This window comes from Kogia breviceps, chromosome 19, assembly GCF_026419965.1.
Source record: "Kogia breviceps isolate mKogBre1 chromosome 19, mKogBre1 haplotype 1, whole genome shotgun sequence".
Taxonomy (NCBI): domain Eukaryota; kingdom Metazoa; phylum Chordata; class Mammalia; order Artiodactyla; family Physeteridae; genus Kogia; species Kogia breviceps.
This window is the reverse complement of record NC_081328.1, coordinates 17,309,337-17,330,490: the sequence shown is the minus strand read 5'-3', so window position 1 is coordinate 17,330,490 and position 21,154 is coordinate 17,309,337. Positions and strand designations below refer to the sequence as shown.

At 51.0% G+C, this 21,154-nt stretch overlaps 1 protein-coding gene across 3 annotated transcripts in view; it reads left to right on the top strand.

Moving 5' to 3' along the window:
- MYO1D (myosin ID) overlaps positions 1-20,172 on the top strand; it is a 352,561-nt gene extending 332,389 nt beyond the window's left edge. For all 3 annotated transcript variants that reach the window (XM_067021776.1, XM_059047839.2, XM_067021775.1), the window contains one exon: positions 18,055-20,172. In XM_067021776.1, coding sequence (XP_066877877.1) covers positions 18,055-18,211 — 157 coding nt within the window. In that variant the 3' untranslated portion in view covers positions 18,212-20,172. The remainder of the gene's footprint in view (positions 1-18,054) is intronic.
- The last annotated feature ends 982 nt before the right edge of the window (positions 20,173-21,154 follow it).

Genomic DNA, 21,154 nt, shown 5'->3' with positions numbered 1-21,154 from the left:
AAGGTCAAGGCAAATTTGGCGAGAAGCCACACGGGGACACTTCACGTTGAAATCTCTTAGGAAACTGAGGACAGGGAAATAAAGATTAGTCTCGGGCCCTTCAGTCAAGTTAGTGATTGTGGAAAGAGCAGGAACTCTTCAGGTCAGGCAGGAAGAGCGTGGCCTGGACAAACCCACACTGTCTTTCCCAGCCAGCCAGCTCCAGCCTGGATCCAAACAACCCATTTCTGGGAACTTAAAATAAAAACTAAGATAGCAGTCGAATGGTCTCAAGTCCCCTACAGGGCCTTTGATGTGTATCCCAGCAGCAGCAACATGGCGAATGGTTTCTGTAATGTGGGATTCCCGGGCAAGTGGGCCTGGACCACCGCCACTGGTTCCTCTCTCATTATAGAGCCAGAAATAGATGCCGCATCCCAGGAAAGGGGAAGTAAGGCTGCACGGAATGTTTCATCTGTTGGAATATTGTTCTGCGCCGCCTGACAGGATTACTGAGTTCTCAGTTCTGTAGCAGCGGCATTGAGTAAGAGTCTGAAAATTGATGCATTATGTACTCGCTTAAAATAGCAAATGCAGAATAGGAAAAGCAGAGCTGCTAAGAAGTGTGCAGAACATATTGATGGAAAGGCCTGTGTTGCCTCTGTCATTACCAGCATGAAAGGGTGTATCGGAGCAGGGGGCAGATTTTCCATCAAAAGCGTTCGTGTGGTAAAGGCTTCTGTACCACAGTGAGTCGGGGGTACGTGTTTTAGCTAACATAACTGAGTGCAAATCCTTCTGTGCTCAAACAGGTGGTAGAAAGTGAGCAATTTGTTTCTTTTCATCTCGGTGTTCTGGGTTGGTTCATGAGATAGTTGCTTCTATTTTAACCTTGTTGAGTTCCCCCTTAGAACAGAAATCCCCAGTTACTTGGTACCTAATCAGATATTCTGCGCTGTGGATCACAGCTGCCTGGATGGGCAGCAAGGTTTAGCGCGAGTGAGGTGGAAAGTGCATAGAAGGAATGTGTCATCCACCCCCGAGCAGAAAGCATCATCTTTTGTCAGCATAGATGGGATCTTAAAATACGAACAAGTTAAAAGGGCCTTCTGGAATCGACAAGCCTCTTCATCAATATGGCCCTAGGAGGTGGCACGGTTATTGCTTAAGGGGTTATCCACGGTCAAGCGAAGAGGCCTTGAGACACAAGGGCAAGGGTCCCTTCAGCCCCTGTATCAATTGTTTAACCAACATTCTAAACATAAGAACCTCCTTCTTTAAAGCACTTGGCTCCATTAACAAACGTTCAAGGGGCACTCACTCCAAGCCAGGCATTTGCCCTAGCCCCTGTGCCTATGTATATTTTGTCCTTTAACTCTCACCAGAACCCTTTGGAAGAAAGCATTACCGTTGTTTATTTTCCCAGTTCAGGAAACCAAGCTTCAAAGGATAAGTGACCGCCCAGAGCCATACAGCTGGATTCACACCCTAGACTGGCTGATTCCAAAGGCCTGTTCTCTCTACCAGGCCCCGTCGTCTCCTGTCTTGATTAAACAGCATTCCTAGAAACACACAGAACCTGGAAGTCCCCAGTCCCCGTCTCTTCCCTGCTGCTGCTGCCAGCTGGAATGTCTGACTCCCGGGTGTGTTATAGCCAGAGTTCCAAAGGACTGGTTAGTATCCAGGAGAAATCACTTTTTCCAGGCTCAGCGAGCAGTTGGATGTGCAAACCGCCCCGACATGGGAACTTGAACTAACTGTTCAGTAAACCATGATGTGCTGATTGTTGCTGGACAGTGACCAGTTTCCGGTTTCCTATAGGTCACCACAGTTCTAGAGAATGTGACCTTTTATTTGCAGAGCAAGAATTAGGCCTTTCTTTTCCTCCCCCATCCCTTTATAATTTGCACTATTGCTTCTAGGAATACTGCTTTTAAAGTTTGGACATTTTCAGGTAAAAATTGCTGGAAAGAATGGTGGGAAAAGTATCAACAAGTAGACCATTGATGGGCTTCCCTGGTGGCGCAGTGGCTAAGAATCCGCCTGCCAATGAAGGGGACACAGGTTCGAGCCCTGGTCCGGGAAGATCCCACGTGCCGCGGAGCAACTAAGCCCGTGCGTCACAGCTACTGAGCCTGTGCTCTAGAGCCCACGAGCCACAACTGCTGAGCCTGCGTGCCACAACTACTGAAACCTGTGTGCCCTAGAGCCCGTGCTCTGCAACAACAGAAGCCACCGCGATGAGAAGCCCGCATGCAGCAACGAAGACCCAAGGCAGCCAAAAATAAATAAATAAATTTCTTTTTTTAAAAAGACCATTGAGACTTCCCTGGTGGTCTAGTGCTTAGGACTCTGCGCTTCCACTGCAGGGGGCTCAGGTTCAAACCCTGCTCAGGGAACTAAGATCCCCGCATGCCGTGGGGCATGGCCCCCCCAAAAAAAAACAACAAAAACAAAAGAAGAAGAAGACCATTGAATAAAAAGTGAGAAACGTTAAGGAGTTTCGGGTGCATGAGAATGGTAGCCAGGCTGCTCACTTGCCATTTTAACACTGAACTGTCAAATTGGAGGCTTATTTGCTTCATGTAGCACGGCATCAGGATAATCTTGTAAATACTTACTTTATAGCAGAATTTGCTTACAAAATAGGTTTGGGAAACAATTTTGATATATGATCTCCCCACTGGATCACACAGTCCTTTAAGGGAGGGAGGACAGCGAGGTGTATGTTCCCCAGTGAGTCCTCATAACATGTAGCGAAACCCTTTGGATCATCTCCAGAGGAAGTAAAACTCAACATCGTCCAAAACCAAACTCACTGTTTCCTTCTCCATCACCCACACTGACAACCTAGAGAGGTGGAAGACTCTACCTTTTACCATCTACGTTCAGTGGTCACCAACTTCTTGCTCTGAAGCATCTCTCAAACTTGACCTGTCTCTGCCCTCTTAACAACCACAGCCCTTTCTTCCCTGATTTACAGTTTCCTACCTGGTCTGCCTGCTTTTAAATGCCCCCATCAGTCTATCCTCCACGTCACCTGTTTCCTTTCAATTTCATGTATTCGCGCGTTTATTAAATAAGCACCTGCTTTATGCCAGACACCCTTAGGCACAGCGATAAGGAGGAGGTCCCATTCCCATGGAGCTTCCCTTTAGGAAGGGGGTGGGAGCCATAGGAAGACAAGACAGTGAACAAGCCAAGAATCAAATAGGTCAGTTTCAGATAGCGGTAAGTGCACTGATGAAAACAAAGTATTATCTCTCTTCTCCACTCAAGGATCCTTAAGGGAGCCCCCATTGCCTGCAGAGTTAAGCCTAAACTCCTCGCCTGTTATCTACCCCAGCCTCTCTCCCACCACAGTCTCCAGACACAGTTGCATCCTGAACTACAGCCCCACGCTTGCCGTTCCCTGCATGTTCTCTACATTTCACTTTTAGGCTTCAACAAGGTCATCTCTGTTCGTCCAAGTCCTCCTCACCCTCCAAGGGGCAGTGCGTCACCTCCTGTCTTTGGGTTTTGGAGATCTGGGCTGGGGAGGCCCAGGTAGGCTGCACGGAGGAAGGGCAACTAGAGCTTGAGGGACGTCGTTGGAGGGAGGAGAGATGCCGGCCAAGCTGGGCGAGGCCGCTGGGCTGAGGGTGCGTCTGTTCCGCGGGTTTTCGGCACCCTGCCCCGCGGCTCTGGCTTCCTCCACGTGGACGCAGAGCAGCGTGAGGAAGAGCAGTCAGGTCACATTCTGGACCCGGGTGCTGAGAGCCCAGTTTATTCCCATGATGCACCTGCATTTCAAAGCCTCAAGCTCCACGGCCCAAGAGGCTGCACGCAGCAACAAGCAGTCAGAATCCTTCACTCCCCCGACCCTGTGCTTCCTGAGCGCACCCTGCAGCCCTTTAATGGTGCCAACTTTCGCGCCTTACATAGTAGCTATTTGTCCGCAAGTCGGCCTCCCTCCCCAGACTCTGAGCTTCTTGAGAACGGAGGCTGTTTTATTATTTATCTTCTATCCCAGAGCCTTAGACTCAGATATTTGATGTAGGACATGTTTCAAGATAATGCCGAGGAATTCCAGAGCTCACATGGCAAGACGACTTCTTAGTTCCCAGCCCTGTTCAAAAGTGCCATCATTGGGCTTCCCTGGTGGCGCAGTGGTCGAGAGTCCACCTGCCGATGCAGGGGACGCGGGTTCGTGCCCCGGTCCGGGAAGATCCCACATGCCGCGGAGCGGCTGGGCCCGTGAGCCGTGGCCGCTGAGCCTGCGCGTCCGGAGCCTGCGCTCCGCAACGGGAGAGGCCACAACAGTGAGAGGCCCGCGTACCACAAAAAAAAAAAAAAAAAAAAAAAAAAAAAAGTGCCATCATTAATCTTATTTAAGCATTCTTTGATGACTCTCTTTTTAGTATATATGTCCTCTGTGTGTGTGTGTGTGTGTGTATAGCTGCAAACCGCCTGAAATGCCCAGTTCTCTGATGGCAGAGACTGGGGTCCTACAAACTCCCCTGTGCAGTGGGCCACAGCCCCACACACATAGAAGCTCAGATGCTTCTTTTTTTTTTTTTTTTTTTTTTTTTTGCGGTATGCGGGCCTCTCACTGTTGTGGCCTCTCCCGTTGCGGAGCACAGGCTCCAGACGCACAGGCTCAGTGGCCATGGCTCACGGGCCCAGCAGCTCCGCGGCATGTGGGATCTTCCCAGACCGGGGCACGAACCCACGTCCCCTGCATCGGCAGGCGGATTCTCAACCACTGCGCCACCAGGGAAGCCCTCAGATGCTTCTTGATGATGGTGAATAGAACAGGTAGATACAGAATGGTATTCCAACAAACCACTAAAAATCTGTTCAAAGGAAGATGTGGGTCCTGGTTTGTGTTCAATCCAGTCTTACTTAGCACCTTCATTAATGATGTGAATAGAAAATAAGCACCAATGTTCACGGACGGAGCTAACTTTGGAGGTACTGTTAACAGAAGTGTCAGGGTAGGAGGGGCAGAAATGTAATCAGGAAACAGCCAAGATGGAAAAAAAGGAAAAAAAAAAAAAAAAAAAGCTTAACACAGCAAAGGGAAAACAAAAATCTCTCAAACAGATATTTTTTGATAAAATAAAACCCCAGAGACAATAGAGCAAATCACTGAGATGAGAAGTTGAAGGGAGACAGAGAAAGAAGGGAGAGGTGGGAAGAGAGAGGAGGTCACAGAGGGTGGGATGGACCCAGAGGACCTGAGCTCAGGCTCCAGAGACGACACCCTCTTGTTGGAGGTGATGGGGTAGCACCTGGAGGGGACACCACCCCCTGGCCCGTGATGGCGCTCTGTCCACAACTGCCATCCCATTTGTTTCGTGGTAGACGTTTGGTTTGGTTTGGTGGTGTTTTGTTTTGTTGCTTCTGTTTTCTGTTCTTTCCTCATATCTGAGGGAGCGGTGGGTCTGTTCTTTTAGTTCAGTTTTGAAAGGTTTCATTATCCCCAGCATAAAGCATCAATTTGGACATTTTGGGAGGGACAGAGGAATGCAGCCTGTAGAGTCCAGATTCCAAATATATAAAGCAAAGTGGAGCATCCTCACTGCCTTGGTCTCTGATGTTGGTGGAAGGGAAACAAGTCCAATGGCCAAGCAGCAGTCACTGGGCCTCTCAGAATGGGCTCAGCCAGACCACGTCCAGCACGCAGAGGCCAGGCCCAGGCCCGCCTTGCCAGGGGAGGGTCCCCGACGCATGGAGAATAAGAACCTTCTGGTTGACAAAACCAGAAGCCAGGAGCCTCCAGAGAGCAACAGTCCTCCTCAGGGACTCCAGCTGGAAAGTCAAGATGCCAGTGTGTGCTGGGGAATAGTTTTAAAAAGTACATGAGGGCTTCCCTGGTGGCGCAGTGGTGAAGGGTCCGCCTGCCAATGCAGGGGGACATGGGTTCGATCCCTGGTCCGGAAAGATCCCACAGGCCGTGGAGCAACTAGGCCCACGCACCACAACTACTGAGCCTGCGCTCTGGAGCCCCCGTGCCACAACTACTGAGCCCACGTGCCACAACTGCTGAGGCCCGCGTGCCTAGAGCCTGTGCTCCGCAACAGGAGAAGCCACCGCAATGAGAAGCCTGTGCACCGCAACGGAGAGTGGCCCCCGCTCGCCACAACTAGAGAAAGCCCGCGCCCAGCAACGAACACCCAACACAGCCAAAAATAAATAAATAAAATAAATAAATTTATAAAAATATAAAATAAAAATTTAAAAATACATGAATTCTCCAAGCACCAGGAGAGCACCCCTTCTTTGACAGCCTGGAATAAACCAGGCCCGGAAACACCAATGTAAAATGTTGTAAATGCCCAGGAAACAAACGACAAGTGGCGACAGTGGGGGTCACGGCTGTGGGTCAGGATGCCCCAACCTTAGCACCATGACAGCACATTCCAAATGCTATTTCTTGACTCGTAAGCACCAAGTACTAAAGAACTGCGCACAGCAGAGGTATTGCCCCACGCTACAGCTAGACACATCCGTCCATCTGACGTCTGAATGCACTGGGGCAAAAAAAATTAAAAAAATAAATAAATAAATGGAAGGGGGCTTCAAGGTGTCACTGAAGAAACAGACACCACTTTCCAGCTGTGCAGAACTCCTTGACCTTGCTAAGCTTCTGTGCCCTTATCTATGGCATGGCCATAATGACAGTGCCTTGTAAGGTGTCAGCAAGGATTAAATGAGGTGATGCATGTAAAATGTTTAATACAGTGCCTAGTGTGTGGAAAATTCTCCATAAATAGAAGATGATGATTGTCACGCTCCCCTCCCCCAATCCAAGACCCCTTTTACAGCTACACAAGACGCGCTGCTAAGTAGCACCAGCCATAGCCAACAGACGGCTAAGTGATCATGGGGCATATCTGTTCACATTACTCCGGGTATTACTGAGAAACATGCACGGAACCAGTGTCTGCTCATCTCCATTCAACCTCAAGAAAAAAAAAAAAAAAAAAGATGACAACACGTTCATTGATGTAATTCCTGGAACTTCTTCAGCCTTGCGTGTATGTTTCCAAAAATCCACGAGTCCAAACGTTTGTCATCCTACAAACATTTTTGTTTCCCTGAGGACTTCATTAGCAATGGGGCGGCAGCACCTAATATGTGAGAGTTTGGATTTACAAAGCAAAGTAATGATTCACTTTGCAGAAGGGTTCTTTGGCTCCCGAAAAGCATCCCTGGAATAGTGAGTATCCCTAGGGCCTCTTCATCTGCCTTAATCACACTCTACACCTCAACACACCCTTGCACAGAGCACAGTGCCAGGAGAGCAGCTGCTCGCCAAAGCCCAGCCCCCGCTCACCGATGGCGCCAACTCACTTCTCAACAACACTGCTTTGAAGATGCTTGACATTGCCCTCGGGTCTTCTGCTTAGTGTCTGATGTCGAAGTGAGTCCCAACTGCTTTCTTAATTATGTCTCTTTAAAAAAATTCACTCTTTCTGTAGAGAGTTATGGAACTCCCATTCCGTATCAGATGCTGCCCTAGGAGCTCTTGACTGGGGGATGAAAACTGCTGAGAAGCACTTAGTAAGTAGGGAGCTCAGCTAACGATTACATTCTAATGACTATTTTAGTGGCAGTGTGCACAGAGGTTGAGACTTGGACTCCAGCCCAGGTGCCTGGGTTCAAGTCTGGCTCCACTGTGTGACCTTGGCAGGTACTTAGCCTTGTTGGGCCTCACAGCCTCTTCTGAAAATGGAACTTACTTCGTGCTGTCATGAGTATTTCATGAGTTGCTATTCGTAAGGCACTTTGCAAAAAAGCATACAAGGACTTCCCTGGTGGCGCAGTGGTTAAGAATCCACCTGCCAATTCAGGGGACACGGGTTTGAGCCCTGGTCCAGGAAGATCCCACAACCTGCGGAGCAACTAAGCCCACGTGCCACAAATACTGAGCCCGCGAGCCACAGCTACTGAAGCCCGTGTGCTACAACTACTGAAGGCCACGTGGCCCAGAGCCCGTGCTCCGCAACAAGAGAAGCCACTGCGCTGAGTAGCCCGTGCACTGCAACGAAGAGCAGCCCCTGCTCACCAAAACTAGAGAAAGCCGGTGCACAGCAAGGAAGACCCAATGCAGCCAAAAATAAATAAATTTTTTAAAAGCATACAGTACTTACTATTGTTATTATATTCTCCTTTTATTTGATTTCTATTTGTATTGCATTATAGTCAGAGAAGATAGTTTCAGTCAGATGCTAATTCTTAAGTATTTATTGAACCACCTTTTAGGGTTTGTTACCTATTCCAAGTGTACTTCAAAACAACGTGTGTTCTCTAATTGTTGGGTGCAGTTGAGCACACAAGCTTATTAATTGGGTTCAAATCTATGTCATTACTTGGGTTCAAGTCCATGTTCTTTTAACATCTGCAGATCTATACGTTTTTGGGAAAAGTATATTACGATTGTTGACTGTTTGCAGACGTGTCATTGTATCTTTGCAAAGCTCACGCCATCTCACACACATTATTAACTTTTATTTTCTGGAGTGTATCTTCCTGGTGAACGACTCCTTAATAAAGGAGACAGTTATCTCACGAGTTCTTTCCTCAGCAGCGCTGTTTGCCAGCTTTCTTGTGATGAACATTTGCCTTATGTATCTTGTTCCGTTCTCTTAACTTTTGTCATTAGGCTCTAGATGGGTCTCTTGCAAGTAGTCTTACAGCTGCATTTCTCAATTCAATCTGAGAACTCCCTTTTAACAGGGATTCACATCCATGTCAGTTTGTGTTTTCTCGTCCTCATGTTTCTTTGCTCCTTTTATTCCCCTTTCCTCCCTTCCATTAAGTGAAGCAGACTTTCTTCTCCCCCCCCCTTCTACTTCTCTGGAACGTGTACGCTGCCATCTCACGGTCTCGTTTACCATCAACTGCCTTCATTCCCCAGCTTGTCTGTGGAGCCTGAAGTTCATCGGTCCCCCTACCCTCCTCCCAGATGAGACAGGGACCTTGAAATGCTTCCCTGGGATCACACCCCGTCTCTCATGTTGTTCTTCTCCAAGATGTCGTTCAGCGTTGGTTTAAACCCCCCCAATAGTCATCTTCGTTGGTGCTGCGTTTACAGTGAACGCTTACTTAGGTTGACCTGCATGTTGGCCTGTTTATCTGCTCCCCCTGCGTCGCCCACACCACTCTTTTCCTCTGGATTCGTTGTCTTTCCTGACGGACGACGGGTCCTTCTTTACCTGAGAGCTGAGCTTGCCCGACTTTCCCCAGGTTCACCCTTGTTTTGTCTGAGAAAGTCTCCCTGTGCCACACTCGCACTCAGGTGATGGCTTGGGGATAGAATTCTAGGTTGATGGTTGTTTTCCTTAAACCCTTTGACGAGTCTGTGTTTTCCTTTTTTTTCCCCTCATATTTGATGGGAAAGCCTATTATTCCCTTGCAAGCAATGTCTCTTTTCACTCCGGGTGTTCTTCAGATTTGCTCTGCCTTTGGTGACCTGCAGCAGATCTGCTTTTCAAGAGGTCAAGAGAAGAAAGCTTGAGGTTTCCGGTTTTTTACTGAAAACCTTTGTGTGTGTGTATCTTCTCACGCCGTGGTTCCCTGCTCTTCTGCCAGGCTGCGAGGCTGACTCCTGGTGGGCTTTCCTGGGCCGGGCAGCCTCATGCTGACCTCAGGCCTGGTGCCCTCGCAGGTGGCCTGCACGTCCTGGGCTTGGCATCCGCTGGCCTCCCGTCCCCTCCTTCCTCCCGACTCTCGGAGGTTACCCTCCCTTTCCTGCCACCTCCACTTTGATTTTAAATACTCTCTCTGGGGAGTTGTATTCACGTCGGAGACGCCGGTACGCGGTCGGGAGAGCTTTGTCAGCCCCGATCGTGCTGTCGGAAGCAGCACAGCACCACTGCCCGCTCAGAGCCTCAAGAGAGCTGGGGACACAGAGGAACACCCAGCTCAGCCTGGGGGTGGGGGTGGGAGGCGGGCAGTTCTGGAAAGCTCCAGGGAATGACTGAAGAGGTCTCGGCAGGGGGATGACAGGATCTTTTTCGTGCCTTTGAATATCTCTACGGTGACAATGGTGGGGGACATGTTTGAAGCAGGGTGCGGGGCAAAGCGAAGACAGAGGAACAGGTTAGGAGGCTACGTTTGGAACCAGGAAAAAGGGGCTGAGGTTCCGGGCAGTGATGGTGGCAGCGGAGAGAGAACAAGAAAGTGAAATGAAGAGAACTTGGTGCCCCGACCTGGGCGGAGGAGGGGTCCAGGCTGATCCGGGCTTTCTGGCCTCTGCGATGGGAGGAGGATGTCACGTCTCCCCAGGACAGGCTTGACAGGAGGCGGGAAGCAGGCTGGGGGCGGGGCCGAGAGGATGGGGTCGGTGTTGGACACAGGAAGACTCAGCCGTCTGCGGCACGTTCAGGGGATGTGTCTGGTCGGTGGCTGCACATACGTGCTTGGACCTCTTGCTGGGACAGGGGACACTGGGTAATCGTCTGTCATTGAAACCACGGCGTGGGTGACACACCATGGGACAATGGACAAAATGAAAAGGACCAAAGGTAAAACAATATTTAGGGAGTGAGGAAACAAACATAGTCCTGCAGGATTCCTGCTGCTTCTTGGGTCTGACACGGCCCCTTCTGGAAGCCCACGCCGGCCACCCACGCTTAGGCGGCCCCCGTGCGTATCTCGGTGTTTGTTAACCTTTGCCCATCCTCTCGGTGCTGCCGTGTGCCTGGAGGTCGGCGCCCGCACCCCACCCATTCTGTGTTCACTCTCTCTGGACGAAGCCCACCTCATCGTGGGCGCTCGGTAAATACCCGCCAAGAGAAGGAGAGCGGGTGGGGGATGGGGGCCCAAGAGAGGAAAGCCCCGGGGGGAAGGGGGTCCCCGACCGGAGGGCCAGGAGGGTCGGGGGCTGGGCGGGGGTTCCGCCCACTGGACCAGGAGCCTGCGCGGGGGGCCTCGGGAACGAACGTGCTGCCTGCCTAGAACCATATAGGGACTGGAGTTTTATTTTCTAAATAAAAGTGGTGTCACCCCATTCCTCACCAGCTACAAACCCAGAGAGGACTCAGTAGGTCGGGGATGCGACGCCGCCCCCTCAGGACTGCCGGCCTCTTAGACTGGCTCTAGAAGTGACTGTGGTCGAAGTGTCCACTCGACCCTGACAAAAACAGAAGTAGCCCTTCCTAAAGCAGGATTTTGAAAGAGCTGCCCTCTGTGATTTGACATTCGCAGAGGGTCTTCCTTCTGGAAGGAAGCGAAACACACGGGGAACAGCTGCCGACACGAGCGGGCCATTGTCCTCAGGGAGAGCTGGAGACCCTGCCCTTGTGTCCCTGCGGCGTCCAGCCGGAGGGCTGCCTGTCCTGATGACGCTGGAGTCCATCGTGAAACACTCACTCCGCGTATCACCCCTGGGAAAAGCATCTGTTGATGACCTGCCTGTGCTTTGTGCACGGCGAGCTTCCCCGCACACACATCCTGTGACCAAACACGGAGAATGCCGCGTTAGCGCCGAAGTCTCTGGAACTGCTGGCCGCTCCCCCAGAGGATCCGTGCACCAGGCCGTTGCACTTCACCTCACTCCCATCCCGGTGGCCTTTCAAGTGTTAGGGCTCCAGGAGGAAGCGCCACTGGAATGCCATGGAGAAGAGAGGGTGGGCTCAAGTCCCAGGCTGCCAGCGGGTAAGAGTCTTCTGCTGACCAGGGGTCTGTACAGGAGGGGACATGTTCTGGACTGCTTCAGCCCCTGGAGAGACTTGTGATGTCCCACCCTGTGCAGGACTTTTCAATGCGCGGCTGCACCAGGCCGCCCGCGGATCCGGTCTTTCATTGACCCATGGATTTCTCTGATGAGCAGAGGACTGGAGGAAACGGAAGCAAAGTAACTTGATCGAGGCCGTTTGCCTGCAATGATAGCTTGGAGCAGATGAAACAAGATGAAAGTCCCCGAATTCCACAGTTTGCTGAGCCATTAAGTCCTGTAACAGAAGATGGGGAGGAAAGGCCCTCCCCCTTGCAGCCAGCTAGCCTCCATCGCAGCTGGTCACCCGCAGCTATCAAATCTGCTTTCTTTTCTCGAAAAAATGAGGAGGGTGCTCTGGTTCCATAAAGGTTTCCAGTGTGTGAAGCGCCAGCAGGAGATGTCACTGGACCCCCTGGAGTGTCCACTCCCTGTCTGCTGCTCGGGCCCTGCCATTGCTCTGTCTCCAAAATAGGCACAAGAAACCCCTCACTGGCCGTAAATTGGGTTTGAACTTAAAATGGGGAGAAAAAACATGGTTCGAGGGCAAGTTCTTATTTTTCCTTTAGATCAACCCATTTTAAAAAGATTATTGTGTGGACTTCCCTGGTGGTCCGGTGGTTAAGAATCCGCCTTCCCATGCAGGGGACGTGGGTTTGATCCCTGGTCAGGGAACTAAGATCCCACATGCTGCAGGGCAACTAAGCCTGCACGCTCGAGAGCCCGCGCACCACAACGAGAGAGAAGCCCTCACGCCGCAATGATAGATCCCACATGCCACAACTAAGACCAGACGCAGCCAAAAAAAAAAAAAAATTTTTTTTTAAATTATTATAAAATACCCATAACTTAAAATTTACCATTAGTCACAGTACATTCACAGTGTTGTGCAACCGTCACCACTGTCTAGCTCCAGAATATTTTCATCACCCCAAAAGGAAACACCCTGACTCCTCTGCTTTCTGTCTCTGTGGATTTACCTATTCTGGACATCTCATATAAGTGGAATTACACACAGTATGTGGCTTTTTGTGTCTGGCTTCTTTCACTTAGCATAATGTGTTCAAGGTTCATCCGTGTTGTAGCAGATATCATTACTTCATTCCTTTTTATGGCTGAATAATATTTCACTGGATGGATAGACCACATTTTGTTTGTCCCTTCATCAGTTGATAGATATTTGGGTTAGTTCTACCTTTTCTTTTTTTTTTGAAGTATAGTTGATTTACAATGTTGTGTTAGTTTCAAGTGTACAGCAAAGTGATTCAGTTATATATATATTTAGTATTATATATTTATTATATATTATATATCATATATTATATATATATTATTTTCCATTACAGGTTATTACAAGATGTTGAGTATAGTTCTCTGTGCTATACAGTAGGTCCTTGTTGTTTACTTATTTTATATATAGTAGTGTGTATATGTTAATCCCAAACTCCTAATTTATCTGTCCCCCATTCCTCTATCCCCTTTGGGAACCATAAGTTTGTTTTCTGTCTGTAAGTCTATTTCAGTTTTGTAACTGAGTTCATTTATATGATTTGTTTAGATTCCACATATAAGTGGTATCACATGATATTTGTCTTTCTCTGTCTGGCTTACATCACTTAGTATGATAACCTCTAGGTCCATCCATGTTGCTGCAAATGGCATTATTTCATTCTTTTTATGGACAAGTAGTATTCCACTGAATATATGTACCACATCTTCTTTATCCATTCATCAGTCAATGGACATTTAGGTTGCTTCCATGTAAATAGTGCTGCAGTGAACTTTGGGGTACATGTATCTTTTTGAATTATGTTTTTCTCTGGATATATGCCCAGGAGTGGGATGATACTATAAAACTCCTAGAGGAAAACATAGGCAGAACACTCTTTAACATAAATCATAGCAATATCTTTTTGGATCTGTCTCCTAGAGTAATGGAAATAAAAACAAAAATAAACAAATGGGGTCTAACTAAACTTAAAAGTTTTTGCATAGCAAAGGAAACCATAAACAAAATGAAAGAACCTACAGATGGGAGAAAATATTTGCAAACGATGCTACCAACAAGGAATTAATCTCCGAAGTATACAAACAGCTCATGGAGCTTAATATCAAAAAAAAAAAGAAAATACCCAATCAAAAGATGGGCAGAAGACCTAAAAAGACATTTCTCCAAAGAAGACATACAGGGACTTCCCTGGGGGTGTAGTGGTTGAATCCGCCTGCCAATGCAGGGGACATGGGTTCTAGCCCTGGTCCGGGAAGTTCCCACATGCCGCAGAGCAGCCAAGCCCATGCACCACACTACTGAGCCTGTGCTCTAGAGCCTGCGAGCCACAACTACTGAGCCTGCGTGCCACAACTACTGAAGTCCATGGGCCTAGAGCCCGTGCTCCGCAACAAGAGAAGCCACTGCAATGAGAAGCCCACACACTGCAACAAAGTAGCCCTTGCTCGCTGCAACTAGAGAAAGCCCACATGCAGCAACGAAGATCCGGTGCAGCCAAAAAATAAATTAAAATTGAAATAATTTTAAAAAGACATACAGATGGCCAAAAGGCACGTGAAAAGATGTGCTAATTATTAGAGAAATGCAAATCAAACCTACAATGAGGTATCACCTCACACCAGTCAGAATGGCCATCTTCAAAAGGTCTACAAATAAAATGGTAGAGAGGGTGTGGACAAAAAGGAACCCTCCCCTACACTGTTGTTGGGAATGTAAATTGGTACAGCCACTATGGAGAACAGTATGGAGGTTCCTTTAAAAACTAAAAATAGAGCTACCATATGACCCTGCAATCCCACTCCTGGGCATATATTAGGAGTTTTATAGTATCCGGTCTTACATTTAGGTCTTTAATCCATTTTGAGTTTATTTTTGTATATGGTATTAGAGAATGTTCTAATTTCATTCTTCTACATGTAGGTGTCCAGTTTTCCCAGCACCACTTATTGAAGAGACTGTCTTTTCTCCATTGTATATTCTAACCTCCTCTGTCATAGACTAAATTGACCATAAGTGTGTGGGTTTATTTCTGGGCTTTCTATCCTGTTCCATTGATCTATATTTCTGTTTTTGTGCCAGCACCATACTGTTTTGATTACTGTAGCCTTGTAGTATAGTCTGAAGTCAGGGACCGTGATTTCTCCAGCTCTGTTCTTCTTTCTCAAGATTGCTTTGGTTATTCAGGTTTTTTTGTGTGTCCATACAAATTTAAAAATTTAAATTCTGTAAACTAGAACAAATGAAAAATGCCATTGGTAATTTGATAGGTTCTGTGAACTAGAACAAATGAAAAATGCCATTGGCAATTTGATAGGGATTGCATTGAGTCTGTAGATTGCCTTAGGTGGTACAGTCATTTTAACAATATTGATTCTTCCAATCCAAGAACACAGTATATCTTTCCATTTGTTTGTGTGGCCTTCGGTTTCTTTCATCAGTGTCTTATAGTTTTCGGAGTACAGGTCTTCTGCCTCCTTAGGTGGGTTTATTCCTAGGTATTTTATTCTTTTTGATGTGATTGTAAATGGTTTTGTTTCCTTAATTTCTCTTTCTGATATTTCATTGTTAGTGTATAGAAATGCAACAGATTTCTGTATATTAATTTTGTACCCAGCAACTTCACTGAATTCATTGATGAGCTTTAGTAGTTTTATGGTAGCATCTTTAGGATTTTCGATGTTTAGTATCATGTCATCTGCAAACAGTGACAGTTTTACTTCTTTTCCAATTTGGGTTCCTATTATTTCTTTTTCTTCTCTACTTCCAAAACTATGTTGAATAAAAGTGGTGAGAGTGGGCATCCTTGTCTTGTTCCTGATCTTGGAGGAAATGTTTTCAGCTTTTCACTATTGAGTATGATGTTAGCTGTGAGTTTGTCATATATGGCTGTTGTTTTTTTTTTTAATTTTTATTGGAGTATGGTTGCTTTACAATGTTGCATTAGCCTCCACTGCACAACAAAATCAATCAGCCATACACATCCAGATATCCCCTCCCTTTTGGACTTCCCTCCCATTTATATGGCCTTTATTAAGCTGAGGTATGTTCCCTCTATGCCCACTTTCTGAAGAGTTTTTTTTTTTTTTTTAATCATAAATGGGTGTTGAATTTTATCAAAAGCTTTTTCTGCATTGTTGTAAATAATGCTGCTATAAACATCCCTGTACAAGTTTTTGTTTGAACACCTGTTTTCACTTCTTTTGGGTATATATCCAGGAGTGGAATTGCTGGGTCGTGTGGTAATTCTGTGTTTGACTTCTTGAGGAAGCAAACTTAGTCCACGTTGTCTTACTTTGTTGTCTGCTGATGGCAGTGTGGACAGCACCAGCCGGGGGTTGCTTAGCTGCCTAGCTCCTCAGACCAGAAAGCCAGTTCTTCCTGCCCTCAACACATGGAACCACTCGCCCCCCTCTCTTCTGCCCAGATCCCATGGCGGCCCCACGGAGACAGGCAGGGAATCAGGGCAGGGCCACTCAGGGCTGCAGTGCTGGGGCTCTGCTTGCTTCAGTCCAGCAAGAGGGCCAGGATGAGGGTCGAAGGACCCCTCACCCAGATCACGGGCTGTGCATCTACCCCCAGGGCAGCCTGGCTCCCGCAGGAATGGAGAGGTGCCGGAGTCACTGCCTCCAATGGGCTCTGCTATTTTTATGTCCAAGTCTGGTTAAAAATAGCCGTCCTAAGCCAAGGTTTTAGCTGCAGCTGACAAGATATTAAGCATCAGATACCTAATGCCCACGAGAGATAACCACGGGTCTCTTCCTGTGTTCATTTTCTGTTTCTACAAGATGTTTAACAAGAAAGGGGGCTTCCCTGGTGGCGCAGGGGTTGTGAATCCGCCTGCTGGTGCAGGGGACACGAGTTCAAGCCCTGGCCCGGGAGGATCCCACATGCCACAGAGCAACTAAGCCCGTGCACCACAACTGCTGAGCCTGCACTCTAGAGCCCGTGAGCCACAACTACGGAAGCCCACGTGCCTGAAGCCTGTGCTCCGTAACAAGACAAGCCACCGCAATGAGAAGCCTGCGCACCTCAACGAAGAGTAGCCCCCGCTCGCCGCAACTAGAGGGAGCCAGGGCGCAGCAATGAAGACCCAACGCAGCCGAAAATAAATAAATTAATAAAATTTTTTTTTTTTTTAAAAAGAAGAAAGCAGGTAGGAAACAGCCATGAGGAAAGCCCCTAAGAACATCTCCATCCCTGGCCCCCTGGGCGCTCCAACAAAGCCCAGCCAAGTGTTCTGGGCACTCAGAGACCAAGAGCGCCACTGTCCGCGGGCCCCCTTCCTGCGGAAAGTGGGTCTGAGTGACGGTGCCGCCCAGGCCAGCGGGCGCCTGGTCAGTGCCTCCCTGTCCCCTGGGCCAGGCGGGCGGACGCACAGTTGTGCCGGCCCCACTACCGTCCATCCCCTGTCCAACGCCGAGCTCAACAGCCACCCAGGGAGCCCGGCCCGCCCTCCCGCCCCCAGCGCCACCCTGGGGAATGAAGGCGTTCAGAGCACAGGAAGCAGGGCCTTCTCTCGCCTCCCAGCGCGGAGAGCGCCGATGAGGCACGAGGCGCAGTGCGGGACTGTGCCAGCCGCTGCGTCTCCCAGCTCTTGCATCGGCGGCATCTGCAGTGCGTTCGGTGCCCAGCCAGGCGCCTGAGGACGGGCGCTGCCCCTCCCCAGCAGGTGCGCCGGCACTCGGCACACTCCGGGCCCTCCGAGCCCTCCGACTGCGCAGCAGGTGGGAAGAAGCCCCGCTGGGCCAGCAGGGCCGCGTGGCTCCTGGGCAGGGGAACGCGCTCCTGCCCGGCACGCTGCCGGCCACACAGGCAGAAGCACTGCTGACCCTCCCTCCCACCTTCCCGGCCTCCAGGAAGCTGACGTCCGACCGGTTCTAACAGCGGGACCCGCGACAGGCAGGGCCGAGCAGGGACTCACAGAAGACATTTCTCATCGTCTTAGTCGGGTACCACGTGCGGGAAAGAGTCTCCGCTCATCCCTGGACGCAGCGTCCCCAGGGCTCCGTGTCGCCATCAGAGAGAACTGATAAACAGTGTCATCAGAGCCCCGTGCTGTGACATCCCCCCCGCTGACATCTAGAGCCCAGTGACTGGTCCTCGGTGTCAGGCAAGAGGGCGCACCGCGGCTCCCTGCCCCGTGCTGCCCCACACACGGGCTCTCGGGAGCCCGGCAGCGCCTGAACCTCGGGCCCTGGCTCCCCGATGGCTTTGGTTCGGGACCGCAGCCCAGCACCATCTCTCCCGTCCTCATCCTCTCTGTGCCCTGGCCTGGAGACACCTGTGAGGCCCAGGGGCTGCCGGGGACACTCCCCCACCTGGGCCCCCTGCTAACCGCCTGTCTTCCTTTTTGTCCTTCCAGTGAGAAACGCCACCTTCAAGTCAACGTCACCAACCCTGTGCAATGCAGCCTGCACGGGAAGAAGTGCACCGTCTCCGTGGAGACGCGGCTCAACCAGCCGCAGCCCGACTTCACCAAGAACCGCTCGGGCTTCATCCTCAGCGTGCCGGGCAACTGACGCGCAGGGAGGTGGGGCCGCCCGAAGCCCGCCCGCTAGGCTCCACGCTGGGAGGGGCCCCCGCCTCCCCTGCGGCCCCTCCCCGAGGCCCACCCCCAGCTTTCTGCCTTTGGCCTCCGTCTTCCTCGGTCCCAACTGTCCGCAGCCCCCTCAGCAAACCGAAGACCCCGTGTCCTGCCCAGCCACTCGTCACCCCCCGACTACAGCTCCCCTGCAGTCAGAGAAGGCCGCCCGCTGCCAGGCCAGGTCAGCCTGCCTGACCCCGTGACCAGCAGCTGGCCCTGCACGGCGAGGGCTTGAGGAGCCCGGATGCAGCTTCTAGCCAAAGCCATGCCCCCGGGTCGGGGGAGGTTTGGGGGAGGTGAGCTGGGGAGGTAGCCCTGCTCTCTCCCTGGGCCCAGCCGCCCTCTCCGCGGGGTGATGGCAGCCCCGTGCCCTGGCTCGGGGAGCCCCTCCCCACCAGCAGCCAGCCAGGACCACCAAGTGAGCAGGTTCACCTGTAGGGCCAGCCCCTCAGCCCAGGAGCCAAGGGCCGGCCGTCTGTCCTGCCCAGAGCCTGCCCGAGCCCCGTGGCCACCTCCCCAGAGAGCGCAGCGCAGGGGATGCTCCAGGGATCATCTTACTTAACCGCACAGCCTGGGCCGTGGTTGTCTTGCACTTGTTTTTGCAGTTTGCTAATCAGATATCTTGTCTGTTGTGCCCACACTCGTGTCAGGAACGCTAATTAATAAAGTAGAATGGGGGGTGGGGAGCAGGGGAGCACTCAGGGGTTTGGAAGTTGCGCCTCCAGACACCTCTGCCTCACCCTCATGTGAAGAACCAGGACTGGGGTGGGAGGGTCTGAGCCCCAGGAACTTGGGGAAGTGGAGCGACAGAAACAGCGCGGGGGTCCTGGCACTGCAGGCCAGGCCAGGAGAGCCACCGCCTTGCCAGCCCCTGCCCAGCAGAGAGCGCGTGTGCTCCCGATGCTCCCGGGACCACCCTGCTCTGGGCCTCAGCCGAGGAGGACACCACACGCCCCTGGGCAGCCCGGGCCTCCCGGCCTGGAGCCTTAGAGAAAGGAAAGACTCAGGCACCCCCTGTGGTCAGGGGGCTGGGGGTGAGCCCAGGCCCCAGGAGGAGCCGGGCAGGATGTCAAAGAGGGACGTGCTGGTGTTTTCTTCGCTCTCTGCCACGGAGGCTGCCCCTGCCACCCCCCTCTGTGCTCCCCTCCTGCCACCCCGACCCCACAAAGCATACCAGGTGCCACCTCCTGTGCCTGCCGCGGCCCCCTGGCCGGCTCCCAGGTGGTCCCAGCAGCTTGGTCTCGCGGGTTCCCCACCCCTGCTTCCCAGGGCTCGAGCACATTCTCACCCCGTGCAGTGCACAGCAAAGAGTCCCGCTGGCATCCTGGCCTTGGAAACCCATTCATCCTCCAAGCCTGGTCAGCTACCCAGCACGGGACCCCGTTCAGCAGCGCCCGTAGCTTTGCCAATCGCCTTGACACTATCGATCCATCTTAACTGGAACATCACCTCTCCTTTCCACTCGTTTCCCCAAACTTGTTGCTTTACTAGATACATGGAAATGTATGTTTTAGACACACCAAAAAGAACATGCCAAACGAGTGCCGTTCAGAGGCTGGAGAGGACGGGGTCTGGAGTCCTGCCCTCCCACCTTTTGGTGTCACCTCTGGTCCCCGAGCCCTCAGCCAGAGCACCGCTGCCGTCCACAAGCACTTTTTCACGATGTCCTACAGGAAGTCACAGTGTGTGGCAACTGAAGAAAGAATTTCGGGTGGGATCACAGTGCTGAGGGGAAAGCAGGAGGACACAGTGATTGTGTGCGATGAAGTGCTTCTCTTGATTTAATTATATGCGGTTTTATGGTTTGGTGCGTATATTCCTATTTTCCATTAAATTAACTTTATTTCTAAAGCATATTTTGATTTATCATCAAGAGCAATAAAGCATTAAATCTTACGTTTAAAGGTGTTCTGCTTTTTCAATTGAAAACTGTATCTACAGTTGTGAAATTTTGGTTTCTATAAACTCAGCTGTTATCCCAGAGGATGGAGGGAGCATTAAACACAAATCAGGTAAAAATGGAGGATAGTTTACGTGGGGCTGTTGATGAAAAGTATTCAATAGTGAGTGAGAAGCTGGGGGGGATGAAAAGTATTCAGTAGTGAGTGAGAAGCTGGGGGGAGGAGGAGCCAGGAGGCGGACAAGCAGTGGAGTTAGATCCAAACACTTTCTCCCACCATTTTGAGGCCTGTGCACTAGACTCAAAGCTCACTGCTTTCACGTTTACTGAAATTGAAGCACGTATAGAAAAAGGCAAGGCTGGGATCTCCAGGGCTGCAGTTCGAGGAGGTCTGAGTGAGCCGTGGCTGGTCAGCCTCTCCCCGAGCCCTCAGGTTGGGGTCGGGGAGCTGCAGACAAGCAAGGCCCTGCGGGGAGATGGGGCATCCCCAGCACCCAAGGGCCCCCGCAGCCAGAGGATGCTACCCGGTCCCCGGTCACTGGCGGGGCGGAGCCCGCAGTGATGGCTTCTGACTCAGACGAAGGAGGTGCCCTGATCACAAGGCTGACAGCTTCCAAGGTGCCACCTGAGCAGGTGCGACGTGCCCCGCCCCCAGGCCCAGGGCAGCTCCAGCCAGTGGGGCACAGGGCCAGGGGGGTTGCGGGGGGACCAAGTCCAATACGCCAGGTCCCAGCAGCTCAGGGTGGTGGCGTGAGTGGGCACAGACCGCTGGCAGTACAACCGGTAGGGGGCCCCACCCTTGGCACAATTAGGGGCTTAGGGTGGCTGCTTATCTGGGAGCCCCGGGGTTGGGGTTCTCTCTTTCAGATACCTGCACAGCGCTAGGCTGATTGCGTTGAGCCACGTGGACCCCTGCTGGCCTGGGAGCCTCTGGGCCGTGGACCACCAGCAGAGCCAGGCCCAGGACACCTGGAGCAG